Source organism: Colletotrichum lupini, chromosome 9 (assembly GCF_023278565.1).
Source record: "Colletotrichum lupini chromosome 9, complete sequence".
NCBI classification, from domain to species: Eukaryota; Fungi; Ascomycota; class Sordariomycetes; order Glomerellales; family Glomerellaceae; genus Colletotrichum; species Colletotrichum lupini.
The window spans coordinates 1,700,729-1,724,484 of record NC_064682.1 but is presented as its reverse complement, the minus strand read 5'-3'; the positions used below and the strand labels follow the sequence as shown (position 1 = coordinate 1,724,484).

Genomic DNA, 23,756 nt, shown 5'->3' with positions numbered 1-23,756 from the left:
GAGGAGGCTTTGAGCCCTCACTTTTTTGCTTTCACATTATTATTAGACCGATGACCGTATGCAGACCGAACAGGATAACCAGGGGACGAAAGCCTGAACATATTAAGAGGGAACTCATAATCAGTAAAAAATATTCTTAACGACATGGCTAGATGAATTTCTCAATTCGCAATTCCAAGGGACATGTGAAGTGAAAGGTGGATTCTTGAGATGCAGAAGTTCTCAGGACGAAACAGCTGGGCAATGCTTGTATACAATGAGCGATAGAGGCAGTAGCTGAGCAGACAGCGGTTGAAGCCGTCTTACTTTGACTGAATCCATGAGAACCCACGATCCACGACAGTGATTGATTGAGGTCTCATCACGAGGCATCGAATGGTTTGGCCAGTCATGTCGAAAGATTGGAAGGCGAGTTAGTTACCCCCTTGCAGAGCTCTCAACACCTGACTGTCTAACTTCATGCCTCCATGAGAAACCAACAATACTCACCAGAAATTACTCGATAAAGAAAGGTTTGGCGAGCGGGCGGGTGTTGGAAACACTTTTCGTGGCGGTGTCGCTGATCCCAGTAGGTATACGAGACGAACTTGAACATCAACACTATTCGGACACAAAGAACCAGATGCAGCCGATGACGGGGCGAGGTTGGTTTACCGCCATGGTTGCCAGTGGCACACTGTCAATTTAGCCCGATTACATGGCTAAATGAATCCTACTTGGGGATGCTGTGACCGCAACAACGTCGAGCTGGCTTTCTGGGCAGGTTTGCTGCTGAAGATACGGCTTCTGGTTGTCAGCTGATCGTGCCATCTGATGTATCCTCGTTGATCACGGTGTCGCGTTTGCCTTGAGGCATTGTTGCAAGTTCTCGCTTGAACCCGGCACTTACATCCCCGAATCAACCCTCCCGTCCGCCCCCGCCCTGTAGTGAACTTCACCCAGATATCCTGTGACCAATACAAGGCAGGGCAAATGTGAGTGGCTTTACCGCCACCATCGAGGCTTGCAAGAGGGTTGGTAGGTGAGGCAAGGTATGGTATAACACGCGAGTGAGGCTCAATGAGAAGAACGGTGGTGCGTGGTAGCCTGCTAGGCAGATACACGTAAAGGTAACGCAAGCAACCAAAACCTCAGTCCCGTCCCCGCCCTCCTTGCCAAGCACCGGGCTACCCTCAATCAGTCGTTCGTATAGTAAGTTGCGCTGTTCGGTTGCCTTGCTGGGTAGGTCACGCCGGTGAGCAGGCTGTTTGGACAGCCTTGAGTTGCCACTCGACTTTTGAAGTATGGTTCGCGGGGGTTGATGCACTTTGGCGCATGTAAGACAGGTGACAGAGTGCTTGAGTCACCACTGCTGCCTTGCTCGAGATTCAACCAGCGTTGCCTCGTCTGGGCCGTTCTGCGCTGACTTGGCTTACATTCACATCTATGTATGTACCCTACGATATAGCTTGTTCAGAGACCATCGTCACAGTGCACATGTTGAACTCCTCAGTATCGTTGACATCTTGATGATTGCAATCCATTGATCAACTATCAAAAAACGGGAACCTTTCTGTCTGAGTTTCTGTCTCTAGAGAAAATCGGACGTTTGCGCGGGTGCGCGCGTAAAATAAAAGGGAAAAAAGCCTCTCTAGGGCCCCTCTCTCTAGGTATTCTGACAAAACGAAACAAATCAAAGACACAAGGCACACCAGACCGTGCATGGGTTTTCCTTTCGCGAGAGCCTCAAACGCCGTTTCCGCCACGTTCTTCCTTTCCTCCGTCAGCCCTGTTCCACCTCCGTTTTCGAATTAAAAGCCGACAAAATAATAAAGCAAGTGCAAGTGAAAAAGGGCTCAAAACATCGCAATCTGTGGTATCAGGAAAGAAAAAGAAAACCTCGTTTTGAGGTTTGAGGTTATGAGTTGATGCATTCCTCCGTAAAGGGAACAACGCGATGACCGTTTTGGCTGCCATATGAAGAGACTCCAAAAGGTCGAGATTAGTTAGGGTGAGAGTTAGGGTGAGAGGGCTGGTGCAGAGCGCAACTACGGATTCGCTGACCGAAGTGGTGCGGTGCTGCCCTGTGTTGTGCTGTGGAGTAATAGGAAAAAAACCATTTATGCCCGACGCGCTGTGTCTGGCCAAAACCGAGAAGGGGGCGACGTGGCGATGGCCCGCAGCCACAAAGCCCCGAGACTTGACCGGGGGCAGTGAGTGTAGGTTGCGGTACCAGGCTGTTTCGTTGACGCTTGCATTGCTGCTACCGGCAATAGTGCCGTTCCGTCTTGTGTTTTGGGGGCTTTGTGTCGTTTCGTCGATTCAGGTACCGTATATGGGCATTCTTCCCCCTTCTACACCATTGACGGGTGCCGCGTGAAGCGCTCTCAGATGCAATTGTCTGAGAAAGTGAGAAGGGCACGAGGGAGTATCTGTAGGTAGAGACAATGAGCGGACAGAAAGAAGAAAAGCGAGCAAGAGAGCGAGGGTGAGGTGGTTGACAACTTGCAAGAAGAAGTTCCAGTCTCAGACAGCGTCTCTCGACCTTCGAGGCTTTCTGGGTCCCTTGGTCGGTTTCGCTGTCTCGGACTCAGTCTCGAGCTTGGAGATTTGCTGCATAGGCGGCGGCGGCTGCTTAGGGTTGACGACCTCAAAGACGTGTCTGCTCACGCACCCGCCGTCCGGGTTCACCTTGACGACCTGGTCCTGAGGCACCATCTCGTGCTCGAGCGGCCAACCGGCGCGGCGGCACAGCTCCGAGACGACGACGTCGCAGTCGCCAAGCAGGTCAATATCAAAGTTGATGTGATTGACGGCCTGGCGCGAGATGTAGATCTGGGGGATGTTGGCCGGTAGCCAGGATACTATCTCAGACACCGGCGTCACCTTCAGACTCGTACCGATAACGATGACGAGGTCCACCTTGTCGCGGTCGTGCTCCGTCAGACGCCTGCTGAACTCATCAGGCAGCGCTTCGCCGAAGAAGGTGATGTCGGGCTTCATAACGCCTACGCTAGGGATGTCGTACTCGCCGTCTGACGTCGAATCGTCGGAGCTGAACCTGCGGCGCTTTCTTTCGGTGCCCGCCGAGCGCTTGCGCTTACTGCTGCCATTGGGACGAAGGTTTTGGATGCAGCGGGGGCAACGCGGGATCTTGCCAGCTTTAACGTCGTCAAAGATCTCTTCGCCGTCGCACTTGAAGCGGCACTGAACACAAGTCGCGGTTGCGAAGGAACCGTGACACTGGATGAGCTTGTCCTGAGAGATGCCGGCCTTGGCCTCAAGGTTGTCAATGTTCTGAGTGTAGTTGGTAAGCAGCTTGCCCTTCTTCTCAAGCATGGAGATGAAGGCATGAGTCGGTGTAAAACGGTTGGTCGACGGCAGAATGTCCTTGGCAACAGTGTAGAAGATGGTCGGGTCATGCTTAAAGACGGAAATGTCAAACACCTCCTGCGGGTCGTTGAGTCCCAGATGCTCAAGTTGAGAATAGAGACCACCCTTTGAGCGGAAATCGGGAATGCCGAGCGAGGTAGAGATGCCCGCACCAGTTAGGACGATGATGTTCTTGCTCTGCTGTAGCAGGTCCACGGCGTCGTCCACCGTGTTGAAGCGAAACAACTTTGCGCGTTTAGACAGCTCTCGGCTGATGGCCAGCGACAAGAGACTGAAGTAGGCCTCATCTTCGGCACCCTCGAGGAAGGCGGGAGGCTTGAGGCCAAAGGCCGATAGTAGCTTCTTGGCCGTGTAGCGTCCGGCGTCCACGGTTCTTCTACAGAATTCTGCGGGACCAAGCGCTCTTAATTGGTGGCGCAGGCCCATGGCCTCGTCAGGCGTGCAGCTGTCCGGATCTTTCAGGCACGAGTTAGCAATCAGGTAATAGAAGCGATCGAGGGTGAGTGAGTAATAAGAGGAACATGTAATCCCCAAAAAATAGGTAGCAAGGAATTGTAATGCTCGCCTGCATGAGTAGTGTGTGAGTGGGTGAATGAATGACTGAGATAGACCTACCATCCGAGGATAGTTTTGCATCGCCCATCTCAGCGATGGCATCCTCCAGCAGAGAGTCGGTTTCCCATGCAGATTCTTTGGCATCTCTGACGCGTTCTTCTAGTTCCTGAAGACCGACGGCGTGCTTGATGTCCTCAAGAGTTGGGTTTTCGGGAACCTCAAACTTGTCCACCTTGTACGCGGCGTTCTTGTGTTTGTTGTTGATGCGCTTCTTGACCGTGACGGCTTTTGTCGCCGCCCGTTGAGTCTTCATCTTGAGCTTCGCCTTGTTGACAACTGCTCTGTGCGGCAAGATGGGAAGAAATGAGGGGATGACGGTGTTGCTGATGAGACCTCCCTTCGTGGATAAAGGGGTGATGAGATGAAGCTCGAAAGTTGAGAGATACCAAGCAGAGTAAAGTAGGCTCACTTAGCTGGGCGTACGTGTCTGCTTGTATGGATGGGGTGCGAGACTGCCGACCACCCGACAGGTTTATTTGTGAGACAAGGCGGGATGATAGCCTGGACAAAGACTGGGCTGGTATGGGCTGGGTGAAGGGGAAATGAAGAGCGGCAAGAGTTGGCTGCAGAAATGCGTAAGAGAGAGAAACGACACTTGGACCTCTTCTTCTCTCTGTTACGCTCTTACCAAATTATCTTGTTCGAGTCCAGGTAGACCGATTGACGATTTGATGGATTTGTGCAAAGAGAAGAGAGAAAGTAAAAAGCCGAGTGTGTCTGTGGATGGGCAAGAAGATTTGACAAAGTTGCAGACGGTCGGGCCCTCAAGGGTGTGAGAAGGAGGGTTTAAAAAAAGGATGCCTTGGCTGGTGAGTGAAGTTGAGTGCGGTGGCCGAGTTCCGCCTTTTTTCGCTCGAAACTTGTCGGTTATCTCCCTAGGGTGGCGTGACGAATATGACACTGAGCCCTGGTCTTTATTGAACAAGCAGGCAAGCAGGTAAGCAGCAGATGGATCAGTTGCAATTCTGCGTGAACAGCGGGAGGCGGCGAAGAACCAACAAACGGCGAGGCGAGTTGGGTAGACGGTAAGAGTTGACACCAAAGTCAAGTGGATGATGGAACAAGTGGTGGGTGGACCGGAAGTTGGTTTCCCTTTGAGTCGCGTCTGATGGTAGGGAGACTGGGATTAAGAGAGAAACCGAGTTGCAGAGTTGCGATGGGTTGGCGAGAAACAAGCCGACCGAGACTGAACGGAAGCGACGGCCTAGAATTGATGGAGGGACTTGTTCAAATTAGGTCCCCGGTCTCCGGATAGGATGGGAAGGGGATGAGGGAAAAAGAGGAAGGGGGATGTGGGAAGGAAGTTGAGTGAAAAAAGCGAGCTAACGTCGTCGTCGGTTTAGGTGTAGAGTACCTCAATGACTACTTTTGGTGAGAAAGAGGGTAAGGTGAGGTAAGGTACCAGGCAGGCCATAGAGATGGCAAGAGCAAGAGGGAGAGGAGGTAAGCAATCGAAAGGGAAGGAAGCTGGGCTAATGAGAAAAAAAAATAGGCTAGCAAGTAATAGCACTTGTGTGTGTGTGCGTGGTCGACTGCGCAGAGAAGGGGATATGAGTTCGGAGGGAGAGAGGGAAAAGGGAAATCACGGAAGCGGGCGAACGAGATCTGGGCCCCCGTAGAGACGATCGAGTAGGCAAATCAGTGGGTAAAAGGTATTCTGGTTGGAACGTGGCACCGAGAGTGAGTGACTGAGTGAGCGACCGACCGGCCGAGTTACATAGCAAAAGTAATTAAAAGGACAAGAAAGTACAGATACGACGAATGATCGAACGAACGAGTACGACGACCTACGCAGTACAGGACCAGAAATCCAAGCCAGGTAAAAACGGGAAGGGCAATCAAAAAGGCAAAAAGGTTGACCGGGGGGATCCGTCTTAGTAGACTAAGGTACATGAAAGCATGGAAGCGTAGTTTAGCAATACTCAGCTGAGGCAGATGTAGACGCACGCGAATACAAATCCAATAATGCCATGCTAACTACCTAATCATGCTTGCTCTGTAATCCGATCGGTCTTATTCCAGTTTGTTGCCCCCCCAAGTTCTCTACATCTCCATCAGCGCGATGGAATTGGACCATTGATTGATGGATGAGACGTAATAAACTATCAGCGCGCTGTCAAAGTATGTCAGTCGGGGTAAGGTTAAGTTAGATACGTGAATTGAGCCAAGGCATCTGTCTCTAGCGGCGAGCATAAGGGCAAGGAATGTGAGGAGAACGTGAACACAATGCTCAGCCAGGCACAGGTAGACAGGAAAGCCACCTGAACCACTCCAGATCGCTCGCTGGATGAAAGCACTCAAACCGTATTATCTGAGTTAGAGCGTAGGGATAGGGAGACGGAGGAAGACGAAAGAAAGAAGGAGTGTGTGGGTGTGCGTGTACAGTACAAATCCGTCCAACCAAATCTAGTAACCAAACACACATCCATCCATCGTTCATCCTCCTCCGTTCTCAACCGCGTACCCGTCCTCACATCAGAGAGTTTCGGAACCTGGCTTCAAATGAAACTCGGCCATCCTTTAGTGGTCTTCCGCTTATCAGCATCGATGGTGAAAAGACTCTCTACCGGATCTGTCACGCTTGATGCTATCTCGGTTTCCCCTCCCTTGCCTCCCCCGTTGCGGCGAACGTCCCTTCGCTCTTGTTCCTTGTTGTGATATAATGATTACCTTGATTACCTGCGCCTAATGTCTGACCGGGGTGGTGGTAGACTGGTGACTGGGTCCAAGACACACCACACACTCACACGTACACGAGTGGCAGCCCTCCAATCAGATGAATCCGTCATGCTCACCGTACCTAACTGTACCCGCCACACTTCCGAATAGTACCTCCATTGAGGCCCATCGGCGATAACCGCTGTCATCATCTTCATGGAAGAAATCGTGAAATTGCATCCCCTTGCGGTCGTATTTTCAATTCGTTAATCATCGCATCAACTCTGGAAGGCTGCTCTTGTCAAGAAGAGCGTATTTTGGAGTTTCTATTGCGTTGCTCCGTCTCATGCAGTCTCTGACTTTGCTGTGACCTTGGCTTGACTTGTTTGATCCGAGCGAGTGACGCTCCCAGGATGATTAACCCCCTTGGCGTCAAGAAATGTACTCACCCCCTTATCTAACCTTGCCGGACTCCATCACAATGGGAATCAACTCATCCGAACGAACATCAAATAGTTCAAACCAGATGCTTCACCGCCCGGTTCTCTGAACAATAACAGTCCTTTATGAAAGAAACAATCTCTCTCGTTTGACAGAACCTTCATTCCCATCAGTTACCACCAACACGACTTTACCAACATAACTCAAAGGAAGCCATCCGATACCTCTACATTCAAGGAGAACCGTGGCTCAGCCCACCACCACCCCCCATCCCCCCCATCCCCAAATATGCAACGACAATCATATGCCGCAGCAGTAGGTATCTTTCTCTAAACGGCCGGTAAACGAGTGTTTAGAGCCAGCGCCAATTTTAATGCCCTACCTTTCACCTCACTCGAAGGGCTCCGTCCTGCATGTGACTGACCGGCGCGGTTCGTTCGGTCGCCCACCATCACACACCCGGCTGGTTGCGTTACCCAGAACAAACACTAATTGACCAAATCCAACCCAATGCCAGCCCAGGCTTACCAGTCGCGCTGGACGACTCTTTCTTACTGCTTTCTGTCAGAAGGGGGAGGAGGTAAACCCAGTTTCCTTTATTTCAATCATAAGCCAAAACTTGGGCGGCACGGCGGTAAACCTGAATGTATTACACTTGTCTGAAGTGACGGAGTGCCATGATGATCTACCGATAGACATCATCGGGAACGTGATGGTACTCCCTCACAGGCTAGGTACTTTACGCCCGTATCCTTGAGTCTCTAATGGCCATCTATTCTTTATCGTTTTCCATCGATATGTCTTTCCAAGAAGATGAGTTCTGATGTCTGCTTGAACGTGACGGGCTCAACCCCAGAAAGGACGTAGAAACAGCAAAGCATGGCGAACCGTTAAGAAAGTGGTCGGCGACTCTTGAACATGGATTTGCGTAACTAAACGCCTCCGGGCGGGGACCGCAGGTGTCACTCTCTCCGCAAATCATCGCATCATGGACAAGCCTTTGCTCTCCCCCATTCATGAAACATATCCGTTCCTTTCCCAAACCACACCATTCATTCAAACAAAGTGGCATAATTATGCCCAAGTTATCACTTGTAATGAAATCCATCTTGTCCGACCAGAGCGAGCGACGACTCTGGACTATGTACCATGGTTGAAAGAGTCGACAGGGCTTCATCGCATCAGCGCTCCGTTCTTGGCAGACTTCACACCGGCAAAATCTACCTGACCCTTTCGTTCGTCATGTGCCACGCCAATAAACCTGTTCAGTCCACGCAACTCGCAAAAAATGTTGACTTTGCGGGGGGGACTCTCGGCCCACAAACACTAATTCCGCTTTTGCTTCGGTTTTTGCTATCGCGCCATCCGTAACCCCTTGAGTCGTGAGAGTTTCCTCATCCCCGACTCTCTTAGCAATATCAGTAGGTAATAGCGAGTTACTGTTTTGCTCTTAAATGGCACATATACACATCAACTCAGAATCATATGGCATTTTCTCTTCGACCGATGAAGAAATGTCCGGCACGGTCCCTCAACGCCCTGAATTGCGCAACTCTACAAAGTATCAACTCATGTGTGTCTCATGTAAACAACTCTGGGATGCCCTGACTGCAACCAAAGCTGTGCTATTTCCAGAGAAAGCCCCCTAAATCAGACTCTCGTACTTATCCAACCCGCTCTTCTGCTGGGGCTTCTGCTGCTGTTGCTGCTGCTGTTGCTGAAGGCCAGCCACGCCGTTCATACCCATGTTACTGTTCATCATACTATTCATGCTGCCGCTAGACGCCATGCTCATACCCATACCAGGCCGCGAGCCCATACTGTTCAGGCCATTCATCGATTGTTGACTCATCATGCCCATGCCAGTGCTAGCTACAGGTTTGCTGAAAGCGCTCAAGCCTGATTGCACAGGCGGCGTGTGACTGGGAGGCGGCGGTAGGCTAAACCCGGAAGATCCGGAAAAGCCACCCGTCGAATTACCGGCGGGCGGTGGCGGCAGGGAAAACGAAGATGACTGTGACATGCCTGGTCTTTGCCCACCGAGCGACATGTTGGACATGGGCGTAGTCATTCCACCAAAAGCGGAGCTCGGAGGTGGCGACATGGAGTTACCGGCCGAGAAGGCCGGCGTTGATGTTGACGACGACGACCACGGATTAGAAGTTGCTGCCGACGCCGTGGACCAGTTGATGGATGAGCTGGGCTGTGCGGCTGGCTGCGACATTGGCGAAGTTGGCTGCAGAGGTTTAGAGAATTGAGTCGATGTTGGAGTCATGGTTTGGAAAGAACCCATGTCAGGCGTCACCGTCCGGAAACTAGGTTGAGGCTTAGGCGCTGGAGGTGGTGCTGTCTGAGTAGGACTCGGAGTTGACCACGCAAAGGCCGGAGTTGCTGACCTACTCCCGGGCGCGGGCGAGGTAACTCTGGCTGCCGCAGCGGGTGTCTCTTCCCAGCTAGAGAATGCATCCGAAGTTGACGTTCGTGTCGTTTTGCCCTTGACAAGGCTCTCAAAATCGTCTTCTGTCGCTCCATTGGAGGCATCAAAAGAGGTCCCACTGACGCCGCCAAAGGCCATGAAGTCCTCATTAGCCCCGGCAGTGCTGCCGTTGGTACCAGAGAGCTCTTGCAACTTCCTAGTCTGTTCGTCTTCCACTCTTTTGGATAACTTCTTGATAAGGTCCATGAAGCTCTGGAACTGTTTGAGATTGAGCAAAGGGCCGAGACTCATATGCCACAGAATGGGAAGGATGTCAATCGCCACAAACTCGGCATCGGCTGCTTCACCTACAACTCGCAGAACGCCGTGGGCTGCCATCATGACCGCAGGCTCTTTCGTTTTGATAGCCTTGATCAACGGGATGATCTTCTCCTGCATGGTGTATTTATCCAGCATGCTAGAGGACGAAGTTGATTTCTTCTTTGAAGTACCGAAAGCATCGAGGCCATCGTCTTCCGCGTCGGATGTTCCGCCACACAGGACGACGAATGCTTGGCAGCCGCGCACCTTGATGGCCAAACTACTCGTTTTGCTAAACACGGCCGCAATGACTGGGAATAGCTCATTCTTGATGGTGCTAAAGTCGAGAACTGGTAGAATAGAAGGTAGACCTCTCAGGGCCGCGTCAACAACGGCCGGTGTTGGTGCTTCGATTGCTGCGTAAACAACGGGCAAGATATCTAAATAGCTGTCAGTTTGTCCCGCTAGACATTTTCATGTTGTGGGTGTTGTTACCATCAGTGAACTCCTTGCCATTGCAGTTGTTGCAGATTGTAGACATGTGTTCGAGCACAACCATCAACCCAGCATCCTTCGTCGGGTCCCTCTCAGGAGCCTGGTCCTTCTTCGGGGGTGGGGCAAATGTTGCTTTCAATGCTGGCCGTACTTTTTCGGCAAACACCCTCCTCGCAGAGGGTAGTAAATCAACGATGGTGAAGACGTTTTGAAGAATCAACGCTATAAGATCCTTGTCTTTCATCTCTTCAAGCAACGCTGGTAATAACTTCTTCTCCATAACAGTCTTGGGGAATGAAGGCATAACCTTGACTAGTCCCCTCATGAACTGAGCCTTCTCGTTTGGAGTCTTTGCTGGGAAAGCGTCCAAAAACCTGATTGTCGAAACAAGCACGTTGTTGAAGTATTCACTTTCTTGAAATTCCTTTGCTGTGAGGCGCTGAGCAGGTCGTCGTGTTATCAGGCGCGGCAAAACATGTTGAACCAGCTCCTTGGGTAAAGGTCGTGATGATAAGAATTGGTTGGTAGCAGACGGTACTGTGGATGACGAGGCGAATGTTCTCTTGTATGTTGATAAGCTGCCGTGAGCTTCGATGGGAGACTGATGTGGTGAGTTGTAAAGGGCCACGGCTAGGAGACCTAATGAGAACATGTCGGCAAAGTGGGTAAAGTTGTTGTCAATGACAAAGTCGGGAGAGGTGTAGTCGAGGTTCAGCTGCACAAAACGAGGCAGTCGAGGGTCTGGGTTGAGCACCTCTGACAGGCTGATGGGTTGAAAGGAGGTCGGCTTGTTGGACCCCTCTGACGGCGCGCAGAAAGCGAGACCACTGATTTTCCAATCGGACTGTTTCGAGTCAGCAACAGTGCATGGTTATCAAGACCAGTAGGCTGCACTGACCTTGGCGTTCACGATGATGGCGTCTGGTGTCAGGTTTCCGTGCACCAACCCAGCGTTCTCGTGTAAGAACTCCAGAGCTTTGCTGATTTGCAAGAGACCCTTCTGGATCTCGAGCTCGTCAATCTCCAACTCGCGCCGCCGGCGCACACCATCAGAATCTTCGGTGACATAACGACTCGACCGACCGCCAACCCCACCACTCCGTTCCTGGTCGTCCTTCTCTTGCAGCAGAGCCGCCAGAGAGCCCGTGACAGCTTCCGTGACGAATTGTAGTCCACCACCTCTTGTTTCTTCCACTGGCTCGACGAGCTCTAGAACGCTCGGGTGTCTCAGCTTCGCCAAGCTGGAGGCTTCCTTCTTCAGGCGCTCGATAACCTCCTCAGTGGCTCGCTTGAAGGCGGACGCGCTTGATCTGCCTAGACTGCTTCCATGGTTGTCGAGTCCCTTCTTGTCAAACACAAATACGCTGTATGGTTTTCCGGTAGACTTCTTCTTGCAGTCATAAATCTTCCATGGGCCGGCGGACGAGGTCTGGGTCGAGGAGATGGAGTAGTTCGCAGTGATGTTGGTCGATGATATCGACTTGAGTGCCGAGGAGAACATGGTTGTGGTATGTCTTATAACGTGGGTCGTCTACGTCGTCGTCAAGGCGGAGGAAACGGAACTTGAGGGAACTCGATCGTCATGACGGTTTGGAGGCAGATATGGGGTTTGCGCCAAGTCGGGACGTTCGTCAAGTCAATCGCGCCCACACTCAGAAGGAGGAACGTAGTCTTTGTCCACGAGCGATGTAGGTGGTGCAGGGTACCGTGGAGGGGACACTTTGTAAATGTCGAGAGGGACCTCCGACGAGGCTTAATCGAGGAAGCTTTGGAGATGCGCCGGGAGTTGGTATGGACTTGAATTCAATAAAAGACAGCAGACGCAGGGCGCAGTGACATGAAATTGGCAAGTTGGCCCAAAGATGATGTTCTCGTTCAGCCGCGTCGACTTCCACGTCGCTGATAGGCAAGAGCGTCTCAAGTCCAATCAAAATGACCATCCATGCTTTTTAGCGATGATCCCACAGTTGCCAGTGCCCACCCCTGCGTCTAAGGTAAGGTAAGGTAAGGTAAGGTAAGGCTTCAAATAAGTTGGACACACCTTTACCTGCACTGAGATTGGGGGCGCCCACCTTCTGGTCGCAGCTTAGGGGAAGCACAGAAGACACTGAACCAATTGGATGGCTGACCTAAGCTACGGAGAAGGTCTTCCATTTGGGACAGCTTGGCTCTATACATAGGTACCTGGTAGGTTTCCTTACATCATCCCCACCATCTTGAAATCAGTACCTGAAAGGTACGTACTGCGTGCTGACCATGCTGCCATGCTGCCATGCACCTGCTGCACCTCAGATAGCGGGACGCTTCCGGAGCCGGGACCCTGAACGAACAATTTTGGATCTCTGGATCTGGCGGCGCATGGAAAGCAACGGCTTAGAAGTCCGATAACGCTCCGAAATCCTGACTCTTGCCGCACCCTACACGCCATCCTCAAATTGCGCCCTTCGCCCTACTACACTTGTCTATCCTTTATCAAGCATTGGATTGGTCAATTGGTTCACCGTTGACCGCAATTGAGGATTTGGTATCTCGGTTTCCTTTTGCAAAAGAGTCACACTCGCTCTCCCATCTTTGAGTATTTATCTGAGCATCTTCGTTCCTGTGTTTTAAGGTTTTGAGAAAATCCTCAACCTCCTCCTTTTTTTCTTCACTTTCTGCTTTATACCCAACTCAAAACACCAAACAGACCGATCGCCATGATGCGCCAGTTCTTCCCCCGCGCCGCCGGCGCTCTCAGAGTCCCCCGCAGCTCTCCCAGATTAGCCACCGCATGGCAATCAGCAAGACTCTACAGCGTCAAGCCCGCCGCCGCCTCTGCGGCCAAGCCTCTGGGCCTCGATGCCTCAAAACTCACCATTGAGAAGACAAAGACTCCCGGAACGCTGGGCAACCCCGAGGAGCTTGTCTTCGGCCGCAAGTTCACTGGTCAGTCAACTGCCTCCTCTCTCAACTCCCCATCACTCAATGTTGCAATTGCTAACCGTTTATCGCAGACCACATGCTCACCATTGAGTGGAATCAAGAACAGGGCTGGCTCGATCCCAAGATCGTCCCCTACCAGAACCTCTCCCTCGACCCCGCGACCTGCGTCTTCCACTACGCCTTTGAGTGCTTCGAGGGCATGAAGGCCTACAAGGACAAGTCCGGCCAGGTCAGGCTCTTCCGCCCCGACAAGAACATGGCCCGCCTCAACAAGTCCGCCGCCCGCATCGCCCTGCCCACCTTCGAGCCCACCTCCCTCATCGAGCTCATCTCCAAATTCGTCAACCTCGACAAGCACTACATCCCCGACGAGCGCGGCTACTCCCTCTACCTCCGCCCAACCATGATCGGCACCCAAAAGACCCTCGGCGTCGGTCCCCCCGGCTCCGCCCTGCTCTATGTCATCGCCTCCCCCGTCGGCCCCTACTACCCCACCGGCTTCAAGGCCGTCTCCCTCGAGGCCACCGACTACGCCGTCCGCGCCTGGCCCGGCGGCGTCGGCGACAAGAAGCTCGGCGCCAACTACGCCCCTTGCATCGTGCCCCAGCTCGAGGCCGCCAGCCGCGGCCACCAGCAAAACCTGTGGCTCTTTGGCGAGGAGGAGTACGTCACCGAGGTCGGCACCATGAACATGTTCGCCGCCATCAAGAACAAGGAGACAGGCCAAAAGGAGCTCGTCACCGCCCCTCTCGACGGCACCATCCTCGAGGGCGTCACGCGTGATTCCGTCCTGTCCCTCGCCCGCGAGAGACTCGTGCCCGAGGGCTGGATGGTCTCGGAGCGCAAGTACACCATGAAGGAGCTCGACGAGGCGGCCGAGGAAGGCCGCCTCATTGAGGCCTTTGGTGCCGGTACCGCTGCCATTGTCAGCCCTATCCGCACCATTGCCTGGAAGGGCAAGTCCATCAACTGCGGTCTCACCGAGGCCGAGGAGTCTGGCGAGATCACCCTGAGAATTAAGGGCTGGATGGAGGCAAGACAGTATGGCGACGAGGAGCACGAGTGGAGCTACATTGCTCCGGATGTTGCTGCATAAATTTGGTTGTCAGAACGGCATGTAGACTTGTAGATATCCAACTGGAAAGCGTGCAATATGATTGTTAAAAAGAAAAAGGCTGGATTTCAATTTTGGTAGTGAATGAGTTTGGCATCGCCGATAACCCACCGCCCTCCTTCTATGATTGATCAGATTTATTTCTTGGGCTACATCAATCCGTGTTGAAACGACGGCCAAAGGTTCGATAAGAACAAGTAGCTTACCAGAAGAGGTCACATTAGTAGCTTTCCTCAATATTCACTTGCTAAAGCTCCATTGGCGCCATTGGATGTCTTCCTCGCTATACACACTCAACAATATCAAATGCTGAGTTTCGAGCTATTGTCACGAAGCTCCGTAGCCCTATGCCATGCGTCATCAATAGCAAATCTAGTCATTGCAGAAGGCTCGCGAAGATCGAAAGGCCCTCACGGGGTTGAGTAAAAAAAGGGCGGTGAAAAAAAAGGAAAGCTAGTTCAAGGGTAGGTCATATACACTTTTCCCCAGGGAAATAGGAAGAGGCACCGTCGCCGTGAGAAGTTATCGGCAGCGAGCTTGCTTTCCCCTTCTGTGGAAATATTTCTTTCTCTCCCTGTTTCTCCGCTCCATCCTTTCTCTAGAACATCATCTTCCATCCTCGCGGCTCGGTTTTCTTTGTGTCTTCCGTTCCGTTCCTTTCTAAGGTGATATGTCTCTCAAAAAACCAAGCTCCAGGTTAAGAAAAAAGTTGATTCAGTGGTTTGTTCATGGCAAGTGGTCGCAGGAATTGGCTTTTTTTCCATCTCACTTCTCGGGGTCCGGCAGGATGCCCTCCTTTTCTAATCTCCGCCTGGCCTCCTCGAGGGCCCAGGTATCGAGTCTGTAGTGCGGGGGGGTAATGTTAGCCACAGATCAAACAATCCTGATGTCTAAATTGCCTCATCCCGGCACAACCGATATTGAGAGCACCCTGAGCCTTTCAAGTTCTATTTGATGCATTCCATGTCGACGGGTCTATGCGGCGGAAAGAATGGCCACTCACGAAGTATCAGGCTTGAAAGCAAGGACAACGCCAGTGGCGATGATGCCTCCGCAGAACAGGGTGTAGAAAGGCGTCTCCCAGCCCTCCTTCTCGTACTTCTCACCGGGCTTGACGCCCCAGAGCCAGCCGGAAGGGGGATCAAAGTCGGAACCGCCACCAGCGCGACGGGCCGTCACGGAGAAAGCCCTCGTAGTCGGGGCAGCGGCCGCAGAGGTCTTGATGGCGCGGGCGGCGCGGATGGCCGCGGTCGGTCGTATCGCCGTCATCGTCGGGTCGAGAAGAAAGGTAAATTTATTTTTCGAGAGAGGAGCGAGTGGAAGGTAAGGACGTCTCAATTGACGTATTTTCGGTGATGGGTGAGGGGCGGATGGGGGTTGCGTTCGCGGGCGCGCGGTACTTCGGCTGTTGAGTCGTTTGGCACTCACGGGTGAGGTTGTTGGATTGGAGTTGGATTCTCGGACCCATGTCGGGATCGTTAGTCATCTAAGATCACGTGCTCATTGCCGACTCCACCCGATCCGCTGCCGCTTCGAGCAGCTGAACCCCGGCAAGTGCTTGCCTCTTTCGTCATTCAACGGGATGGTCCTGAACACTGACGGAAGCATTTGATGGCGTGAATGGGTTCCGTAGCTTTTGTTGCTCTGATGTCAAGTTGCGTCAGAACCTCTCCGTTGAGATCAAGTTCCCGAATTGTCAGTACATCTCAGCGACCATCTAATTGGTGGACAGCTCTTATGCGATTTCCTCAAGAACCATGATTTGCAGAGTCTCGTCATACGATTTAGTAATTATGTGAAATGCCACTATTGAGTTGACCTATGATTCTCTCCTTTGTGAACCCTTCGACGTCCTGAATTTCCGTCTTTGATAGTCCAACTAACGCCTAACGTCTCATAATCCTGAACCAATTGCCGATACTCCAAACCGTGCGATATCCTCAATAAGCACCGTTCGTCATATCGTTAAGTATATCCCTGAGAATGACTTTATCCTTCATAAGTACCTTCTCTCCAATTCTCGCCCGCTTAGGCCCCGTTCCAAGGTTTTCTTTCCCCATGGCTAGCTTTGGGGCCTTTCTTGGGCTGACGCCCTTTCTCGGACTGGTGTTCTTCTTCACTTTCATCGGAGACACGCCACTGGCTGTTAACTGCGTCGCCGTGTCGTCAAAATAGTGGTTATCCAATGCGTCAGGCGGCAAGTCGTATATCCAATCCTTCTCTTCCATGAGGCCGATAAACTTGCTGAGCATTTCGTCCTTTCCGCTACCCTTCAAGGTGCTCTTGCTTCCGACTACGAGTAGCTTGGTTTTGGCGCGAGTGAATGCAACGTTGATACGTCGCCAATCCTTCAAGAGTTCACCAATGCTGCAGCTCTCATTACTCCGAACCAAGGAGAGAATTACGACATCCTTGTCTCGTCCTTGAAATCGGTCGGCGGTGTGCATTTCCACGCCCACATGTCCGCGAAGGCCATGCTTAAGCAGAGATAGTTGAGAGCGGTAGTGCGTCATCACTCCGATCTCCCCATCGGGTACACCTATTGTAAGCAGGCCCTCGACGAGTTGAACTACAATACGTGCTTCAGCCGGGTTGACAATCCGATTGCCCTTTGCCTCTTCTCTCGTAAGGGGCTGAATGGTATCAGTGTTGACAAACCTGACTCGAGCCTCGCTGTCCAGCAAGTCTCGGAGCCAGCAGCAGTTTTGGTTGATGGAAGTGCATACAGACTTCGGGGTCCCTAGTCTGAGCGTCGATGCCGAATCGTAGTGAAGGCTCTTCAGCGCATTCATGTTGGGCACATCAAGTTTCTTGAACCGAAGTTCCTCAGTACCACACCGCAGTCTCCCTTTGTAGATCAAAGTGTTGCTGAGAGTCATGATATCCTCGCACATACGGTATTGGTGCTCCAAGTTGACCACCGAATCCGGATGGGTGTCGGAGAGAAGCTTGAACAAGCTCACATCAAGCCCGCCTTCTCGGGCCTCTTCATTTTGGACTAGAGGAGGAAGCTGATTGTGATCACCAACAAGTACAAACGTCTTCGCCATCCTGATTGGTCCAAGACAAATAGGCAGCGTGATTTGAGAGGCCTCATCAACAATGCAGTAGTCGAAGGTGCGTTCGTTGAAAAGAGCATGGCCAACGCCGAGACAAGTGGTGGCAACGATGGGCGTGTCGTGCCACGCCTCCTTAATCTGCTCAAAAGAGTTCATAGGTTGACCAGCTAGGATAGCAAATTGCTGGACTTCCGGGTGGACCTTAGCTGGAGCGCCAAGTCTGAGAACCGGGGTTTGGTCATTCTTTAGCTTCAGGAGAATGTTGTCGACTGCAGTGTGTGTGTAAGAAGTAAGAAGGACGCTTTTGCCCTGAGAGACCAAGGCCCGAATGATGTGTGCAATGGTGGTCGTTTTCCCCGTGCCAGGCATGCCAAGAACTAGCGCATAGTCTTGTGCACTCATCACCTTCTCGATCGCTCGATGCTGGTCGACATTCAGAGATTCCCGATCGGCTACAACGTATTGCGTGGGTGCTGCTTTGAATCTCGGGGGTACCAAATCCACCACAGCGCGGCGGATCTCTCGAGACCCGAAGACGCCTTCCGCCATGATCTGTACAAGGTTGTTTCGGACTGTGGCCATGCCATTGCTGAACTCGTCCTTATCAAGACGATAGCGGATTGGCGCTTCCTTGATCTTGCCCTGAGATTGATCCGCGGTGCAGCCCTCAGGGGCGACCTCCATGATGCTAGCAAAAACCTGGTTGTCGTTTTCGTCAAAGCCAGGCTGTTTGATGCGAGCGTTGTGTAGGCGTCGGTCGACTGCTACGCTGATTCTCTGTTTTCGGACAGAAGTAACGTAGCCCAAGGCGAGAGCAAAGTGGCCCTGTTCATCGGAAACAACTATAGGTTCTCCAACATTCAACTGTGACTCTAGGAAAGAATGGCCTGGAGTTGCAATTCGCTTCACGAACGTGTAGTTGAACCGGTTGATCTTGGAGGTGCCCAAGTCCTCAGACGTTGAGCCCTCTTCAATGATGACGTCGGAATGGCATCTTCCCACTTTCTCTCGGTCCTTGCTGACCATCGTCCAGAGTTCTCTCTTCAGCTTCTGTGTCTCTTTCTCCTCTTTCGTCAACAGATTCTCCCATTTGAGGAAGAACTTTTGGTGCTTTGGCGTAAGGTGCTTGACAACCTCGTCGAATTGCTTGTCCATGCCACTCGTCTCTCCATCGCCGTCGTCGGCGAGCTTGTGGTAAATGAAGCAAGACGTCTTCGCATAGCACTTTCCACACATGTTCTTGCTCCTCTTCATAGGAGGCAGCTGAACACTCCGCTCTCGAATATGACAGGCTAGTTGATTTCGCTGCATGATCATATGGCGTAGCTCGTGTCGGATGGTGGGAATGCGCATTGTTTGCGACGTTTCCATGTAGTAGAGAATGCCATAAACGATGTTCAAATCGTAACGATCGGAAAGCAACAGGTTATAGAGCGCAGTCTGCGCCATGTGATTGCTGTTGGCATGTTTGCCCGTTTTGACTTCGAATGGGACTGTCAGCGTTTTGGTATCCTTGCCGTCCCGCAAGGTGATTTGAACGGTAGCATCGATGTTGCCCTTCAGTCCGTACATGGGCGACCAAACATGTTCCTCGACATCGAGCAGTTTGCTGACGCACATGTTGGCTTTCTTGCCATTGCGGTCGAGGACAACAGCATCGACCTTTTGCTAACATTAGCGACTATCAGGAGAGAGGAAGATATGACATACATTCGGCTGAGAGGCTACAAAAGCCGTGGCCCAGCAGCTCAACTCCGTCATCTTCGACTGGAGATGTTCCCTAGCGATGCTGGTGCTGACTTTGATCTTGTACAAGTCCTCAATGTGCTTCTCCATGACTCTGTCAATGACACCACTGAGGTACCGAAGGTCCCATTGATTCGCCATCAGAGCCTCTTGAAAGATTTCATGCAACATCGTTCCGTACACCAAGGGAGCAGTAGCCTCGCTAGTCGCTTTGACGCGGTCCTGTAGTACTGCTCGGCGCATACAGCTAAATGAATCAGCCACGACGGTGGCCGAAACCAACTGATCAGGGTGTAGGATCAAGATATTGTGAGAATCATCAATGATGCATTGTCCACTGGCTGAAAACGTTCCGATAACATGCACATATGCCTTTGCGTGTGCCGGCGTCTCGAACCAATCACCTCGAAGGTGGATCGTTTTCATGGCCTTGCTACCTTCCGCTTGAATGATGAGAATCTGGCCACACGTCAGCGATTGTTGTTGGATCAACTTGATCAACCTACCTTCTCTAATCGAGAAAGCCCGCGCTGGTCAGTGTATTCGTTTTCTAGGACATTGGTCACCAGATATCGCTGGATAGCTTTGGGCTTTTGGTTTGTCTACCTTCATCTTAGCGTTTGCTACCGTGGTAGTCGTTGATTGGGACGTACAGCTTCCGCCGGCGAGGCTTGTGGCTTCTGGACCGATTGAGTCGCAGCGAGCTCTGCCGCATCGAAGTCGAAGTCTCCTCCAAAGTCGTCTCCAAAGGCATCGTCCAAGTCGTCTTGTCTAGGGACAGGTACACTTGTTGCGTCAAGATGCGTTTTTGCAGACGCCGGCAATTGGGAGGCCGTCGCTACTGCGCTTTCCAAAATATCTTCGGCAGCCTCGAAAATATCATCGTCCAAGTCACCGAACTCGTCCTCCAAGCCAGTGCTGCTCTGCTTGGTGGGTTGCACAGAAACAGGTGCGGGAGTAGGAGTGCTTGGCCTCGCCTCTTGTTTGGAGTTTGATAGACTGATGCTTGCTTCGAGCTCGAGAAAGGTGTCGTCATCAAACTCGTCAAAGTCGTCGAAGTCAACGTCTCCGTATTCAGACTCCGCCGAAGCCGCTTTCGTTTGCCGTTCCAGACCTAGATCCTGGGCGACACCGACATCAGAAGCATTTTCCGCAGCCTGTAGGTTCGGGGCTCGGGTTGTTTTCCTCGACGGTGAGAGCGATGTCGGCCTCGATGCGTTGGTCTTTCTCTTCTTAAGAGACGGGGACTCCATGTCCTGGTCGATGAATGGATCGAAATCCTCCGGTGGGCTATCTTCTTGCATGCTTCCCGTAACAGTGTCCAGCAGAGCTGTTACGAGTGAGTTCTTTGAACTATCGGTCGTCTCCCGCGTCAATGTGCTAGTAAACGAGGGCGCATCCGAGCGTTCAACTCTTCTCCTCTTTGGCCAGTTGAGGCCGCAACTGATTGCTCTTCGTAGGCTGCTGTCACCTGCCTGTACAGGTGCCGTCTTGACATTCCGTGGTGATGAAGAGAACATGAGATTGGCGAGCGTGGGGTTCGTAAGACCGAGTGGCGTAACATTTCCATTGCTGCTAAGGGAGAATCGATCCCAGAGTTCCAAGGTCGGGTCTGCATGTGGCGATTTCAATGCCTCACTAAGCTTCTTCACATTGACAGCAGGCGTGGTAGGCTTTTCGTTTTGTGCGGGGGATGATATGGGCGACGAGCTCCTGGCCCGTTTACGGCCTTTCCTATGCATCATTGGCGAAAGGGCAGCAGCGTAGTTTAAGTCGTTCTTGTCCCTCTCATTGTTCCACAAGATTCGTTCGGTAGGAGATGTTTGTGTTTTCTCTTCCTTGGGAGCGTTCGACGCCATCAGGTCGTGCCAGCTCAGCTTCGTCGATGGGGTGATAGCGATATCGTCTCGGGATTGGCAAACCCAATCTTCCGTCGCGGTGCCATTTTCCTGCACGGCAGTCTCTGCCTTGACTCCAGTCTGGAATTGGAATTGATTTAGCTTATTTTTCGTTTTGTCGGAGACGGGTGCCAAAGGTCGAGATGTTTGGGCATTCACTGGATTGCTCTTCGAACGTTGCCACGAGCGGTTCTGTAACAAAGTCAGCAAATATCGTATAGAGGGGTATGCTTTCCTATTGACCTTCGATGGGAGACCAACGTGTTCCGAGTATGACTTCTTGAGAGGCATATCGGCGGGTTCGGCTTCTCGAGTGCCAAAAACAAGAGATCGTGAACGTCGTCGCTAGTTCCAATCATGTCAGTGCAAGGGTGTGAAGAGGCAGTTGGGGCCCCTCGGGAAGTGCTAGAGTGGTTGTCCCTCGACGCGCTTGGGACGCGTTCTAGCTCCACGTTTGTTTAATACGCGTCGATGCACGTTCCCGGTAATATGTGGGGCATCTGGGGACCTGGCGGTGGACGCGCAGGGCCATCGCCCCTGCAACGAACAAGTCCATCTCCGCCCACATCGACTTTGCACCTTGGGCAAGCGCAATTGAACTCACTGCGGAATGTCTTGCATTCGCATGTTGTGTGGAGCGGAAGGCAATGTCCCTGTCCGTGTATTTATACCTGAATTTTACAGTTGTAATTGCTTCGTCTCCAGTAGTATCCTGGCTAACGTTGAGGTTAGTACTTACTCAATGTTCCCATTCATCCCCGTGGTACATTCGTGTTGGACTGACTGGACTGTCAAATACTTAGACTACCAACTACACATGGTACATTCCTTTACACAACCACAGTGATACAAGTGCAGAGGCGGCCTGGCCATCTTCTCTCCTTTTTATCCTGAAGGTCTATCATCTCTTGCTAGATACTGCAAGCATCAACTGTGTTGATGTCCCTCTTCGTTTCGGTTGATACAGAGTATCATACGAGAAGGGGAATGCCCAATGACCAGATTTGGCGATACACCGGTGACACGGAATGGCGATACAGCGCGTGCTCCGACGTCCCGAAGTCGACATGGAGAAACTCTCTGCCGATAGCCCGGGAAGCTCGGGGTGTTGTCTCCACTCTGCCGATGCAGGTGTGGATCCACTAGAGCTCCAACTGCCCACCTGAGAGCTCTGGCCGACTACGTCAGGACTCTCAAGAACACCAACAGGTGAGCCGCCTCTAGAAGGTTGACCATACCATACCTCCACGAACCTCAGCAATCGATCTGACGCCAACTCGGTAGCTCGACTCTCTCCGGCCTTTCATAGCTTCGCCTCGTATCTGTCGGGTCAATTGAGACCTGGCTGTGAAGCCAATGAGATGGCGTTCCCCAACTCCAGCGACGACAATGGCTACGACCTAGACATCGTCGGGTCCCCGGAATACCAGATTCCACCGCCGCAGCTCACACTCTTGCAGCGCCTACTCTTCCGCAATCCCGATAACTACTCTAACAATGTGAAAGCGATGCTCGACACCGCTGCAGCAGGCATGGGCCGCCAACCCACCCAGGATGAGGTCAACGTCCTCAGCCAACTAGCCTACAAAGAAGCCGCAACCGCGGCATGGACTGTCCCCGTCACCGTTGCGTTGGCCGGCTTCTTGACATGGCAAACCCGCGGCACCTACCGCTTCCCTTTTTGGCAACCCAAGTTTATCAAATTCACTCCCGATGCCTTTCCAAGTGCCTCTAGGCCGCTTCTCCAGGGTCGTCTGGCGAATCGCGCATGGCACAATACAAGATTCACGGCCTACTTCCTCCTCACCAGTCTCGGCATCGCTCCTTTTGTCGCCTCATATGCCACTTCAGTGGCCATGGCATCCGCCGCTCGAGATGAGCGCCTCAACCAGTTCCGCAAGGACATGAAGCCGGAGAGGCTGGTCCAGATGACGGCCGACAAAATGCCAGTCACCGCCTTGAAGCGCCAGCGCCACCGGACTGCGGAAGCCATCAGCCAACTCGAAAAGTCGCTGGCCGCGTTGCCCCAGTCGGATGAAAAGATCAGGGAAACAACTCCGCTCATACAGAAAAGGATTGATGAGTATCGCAAGATACTGGCCCACATTGATGCAATCCTCGAGAGGAGGGGCGAAGGCAGCGCTGGGGACGACGGGTCAGCGCAGAACAGGGACTACGAGACACTCTCTGCTTCGAGCTCTACGGGAGGGTACAGTTTACCCTCGGAATCCAACTACTCTTCTCCGACAAGCTACTCGAGAGATCCGCCATCTTCCGAGGGCCGATCAGGATGGGGCTCGGGCCAGCAGAGCTCTCCCCAGCGAAGCAGCAGCAGATCCTCAGACGACTTGGACTATGATGATGCATCACCTCTTTCGCCCGCCGCGAGAGCCCAGTCATCATCACCCTCTAGCACCGGCTCAGCGTGGGATCGCCTGCGGCAAGCCTCGAGACAGCCTCCGCGAGCTTCTGGGAATGCCAACCAGAGCCAACAGGAAGAGGCCAAGGGTGCCGATTACTATGCGTACGATGCCGCTGAAAAGGAGAGGAATGCGGAGAAGGATAAGGCCCAGGCCGAGTTTGACGCAATGCTCGAGCGGGAAAGAAGAGGTAACGCGGGGCAGGGCAGTGAGCGGAATAGCCGATGGTGATGTGTACTTCTGTTACATGTAATGACACGTTATCCACGGTCGAGATTG

At 52.4% G+C, this 23,756-nt stretch overlaps 6 protein-coding genes across 6 annotated transcripts; 2 read left to right on the top strand and 4 right to left on the bottom strand.

The window, feature by feature from the left end:
* Positions 1–148: 148 nt before the first annotated feature.
* On the bottom strand, positions 149–5,959 carry CLUP02_16412 (Sir2 family protein; the record flags this gene model as incomplete). The annotated part of the gene is made up of 17 exons (XM_049295334.1): positions 149–357; positions 490–600; positions 717–783; positions 833–846; positions 890–947; positions 995–1,166; positions 1,231–1,359; positions 1,441–1,504; positions 1,697–1,752; positions 1,931–2,058; positions 2,131–2,281; positions 2,340–2,483; positions 2,525–3,827; positions 3,988–4,320; positions 4,397–4,550; positions 4,616–5,079; positions 5,935–5,959. The coding sequence occupies 17 exons, from the start codon at positions 5,957–5,959 to the stop codon at positions 149–151; spliced, it is 3,582 nt and encodes a 1,193-aa protein (XP_049152481.1).
* A 2,995-nt stretch (positions 5,960–8,954) lies between these two features.
* On the bottom strand, positions 8,955–11,819 carry CLUP02_16411 (clathrin-coated vesicle protein; the record flags this gene model as incomplete). Its single annotated transcript, XM_049295333.1, has 4 exons — positions 8,955–8,958; positions 9,033–10,239; positions 10,319–11,162; positions 11,217–11,819. 4 exons carry the CDS (start codon positions 11,817–11,819, stop codon positions 8,955–8,957), a joined length of 2,658 nt encoding a protein of 885 aa, XP_049152480.1.
* Positions 11,820–13,014: 1,195 nt separating this feature from the next.
* Positions 13,015–14,336, top strand: CLUP02_16410 (branched-chain amino acid aminotransferase; the record flags this gene model as incomplete). Its single annotated transcript, XM_049295332.1, has 2 exons — positions 13,015–13,243; positions 13,312–14,336. The coding sequence occupies 2 exons, from the start codon at positions 13,015–13,017 to the stop codon at positions 14,334–14,336; spliced, it is 1,254 nt and encodes a 417-aa protein (XP_049152479.1).
* A 783-nt stretch (positions 14,337–15,119) lies between these two features.
* On the bottom strand, positions 15,120–15,623 carry CLUP02_16409 (NADH:ubiquinone oxidoreductase 11.6kD subunit; the record flags this gene model as incomplete). Its single annotated transcript, XM_049295331.1, has 2 exons — positions 15,120–15,195; positions 15,358–15,623. 2 exons carry the CDS (start codon positions 15,621–15,623, stop codon positions 15,120–15,122), a joined length of 342 nt encoding a protein of 113 aa, XP_049152478.1.
* A 671-nt stretch (positions 15,624–16,294) lies between these two features.
* On the bottom strand, positions 16,295–21,813 carry CLUP02_16408 (DNA replication factor Dna2; the record flags this gene model as incomplete). Its single annotated transcript, XM_049295330.1, has 7 exons — positions 16,295–19,075; positions 19,124–19,618; positions 19,666–19,761; positions 19,813–21,249; positions 21,301–21,402; positions 21,662–21,728; positions 21,797–21,813. 7 exons carry the CDS (start codon positions 21,811–21,813, stop codon positions 16,295–16,297), a joined length of 4,995 nt encoding a protein of 1,664 aa, XP_049152477.1.
* A 605-nt stretch (positions 21,814–22,418) lies between these two features.
* On the top strand, positions 22,419–23,708 carry CLUP02_16407 (uncharacterized protein; the record flags this gene model as incomplete). Its single annotated transcript, XM_049295329.1, has 1 exon — positions 22,419–23,708. One exon carries the CDS (start codon positions 22,419–22,421, stop codon positions 23,706–23,708), a length of 1,290 nt encoding a protein of 429 aa, XP_049152476.1.
* Between the last annotated feature and the right edge of the window lie 48 nt (positions 23,709–23,756).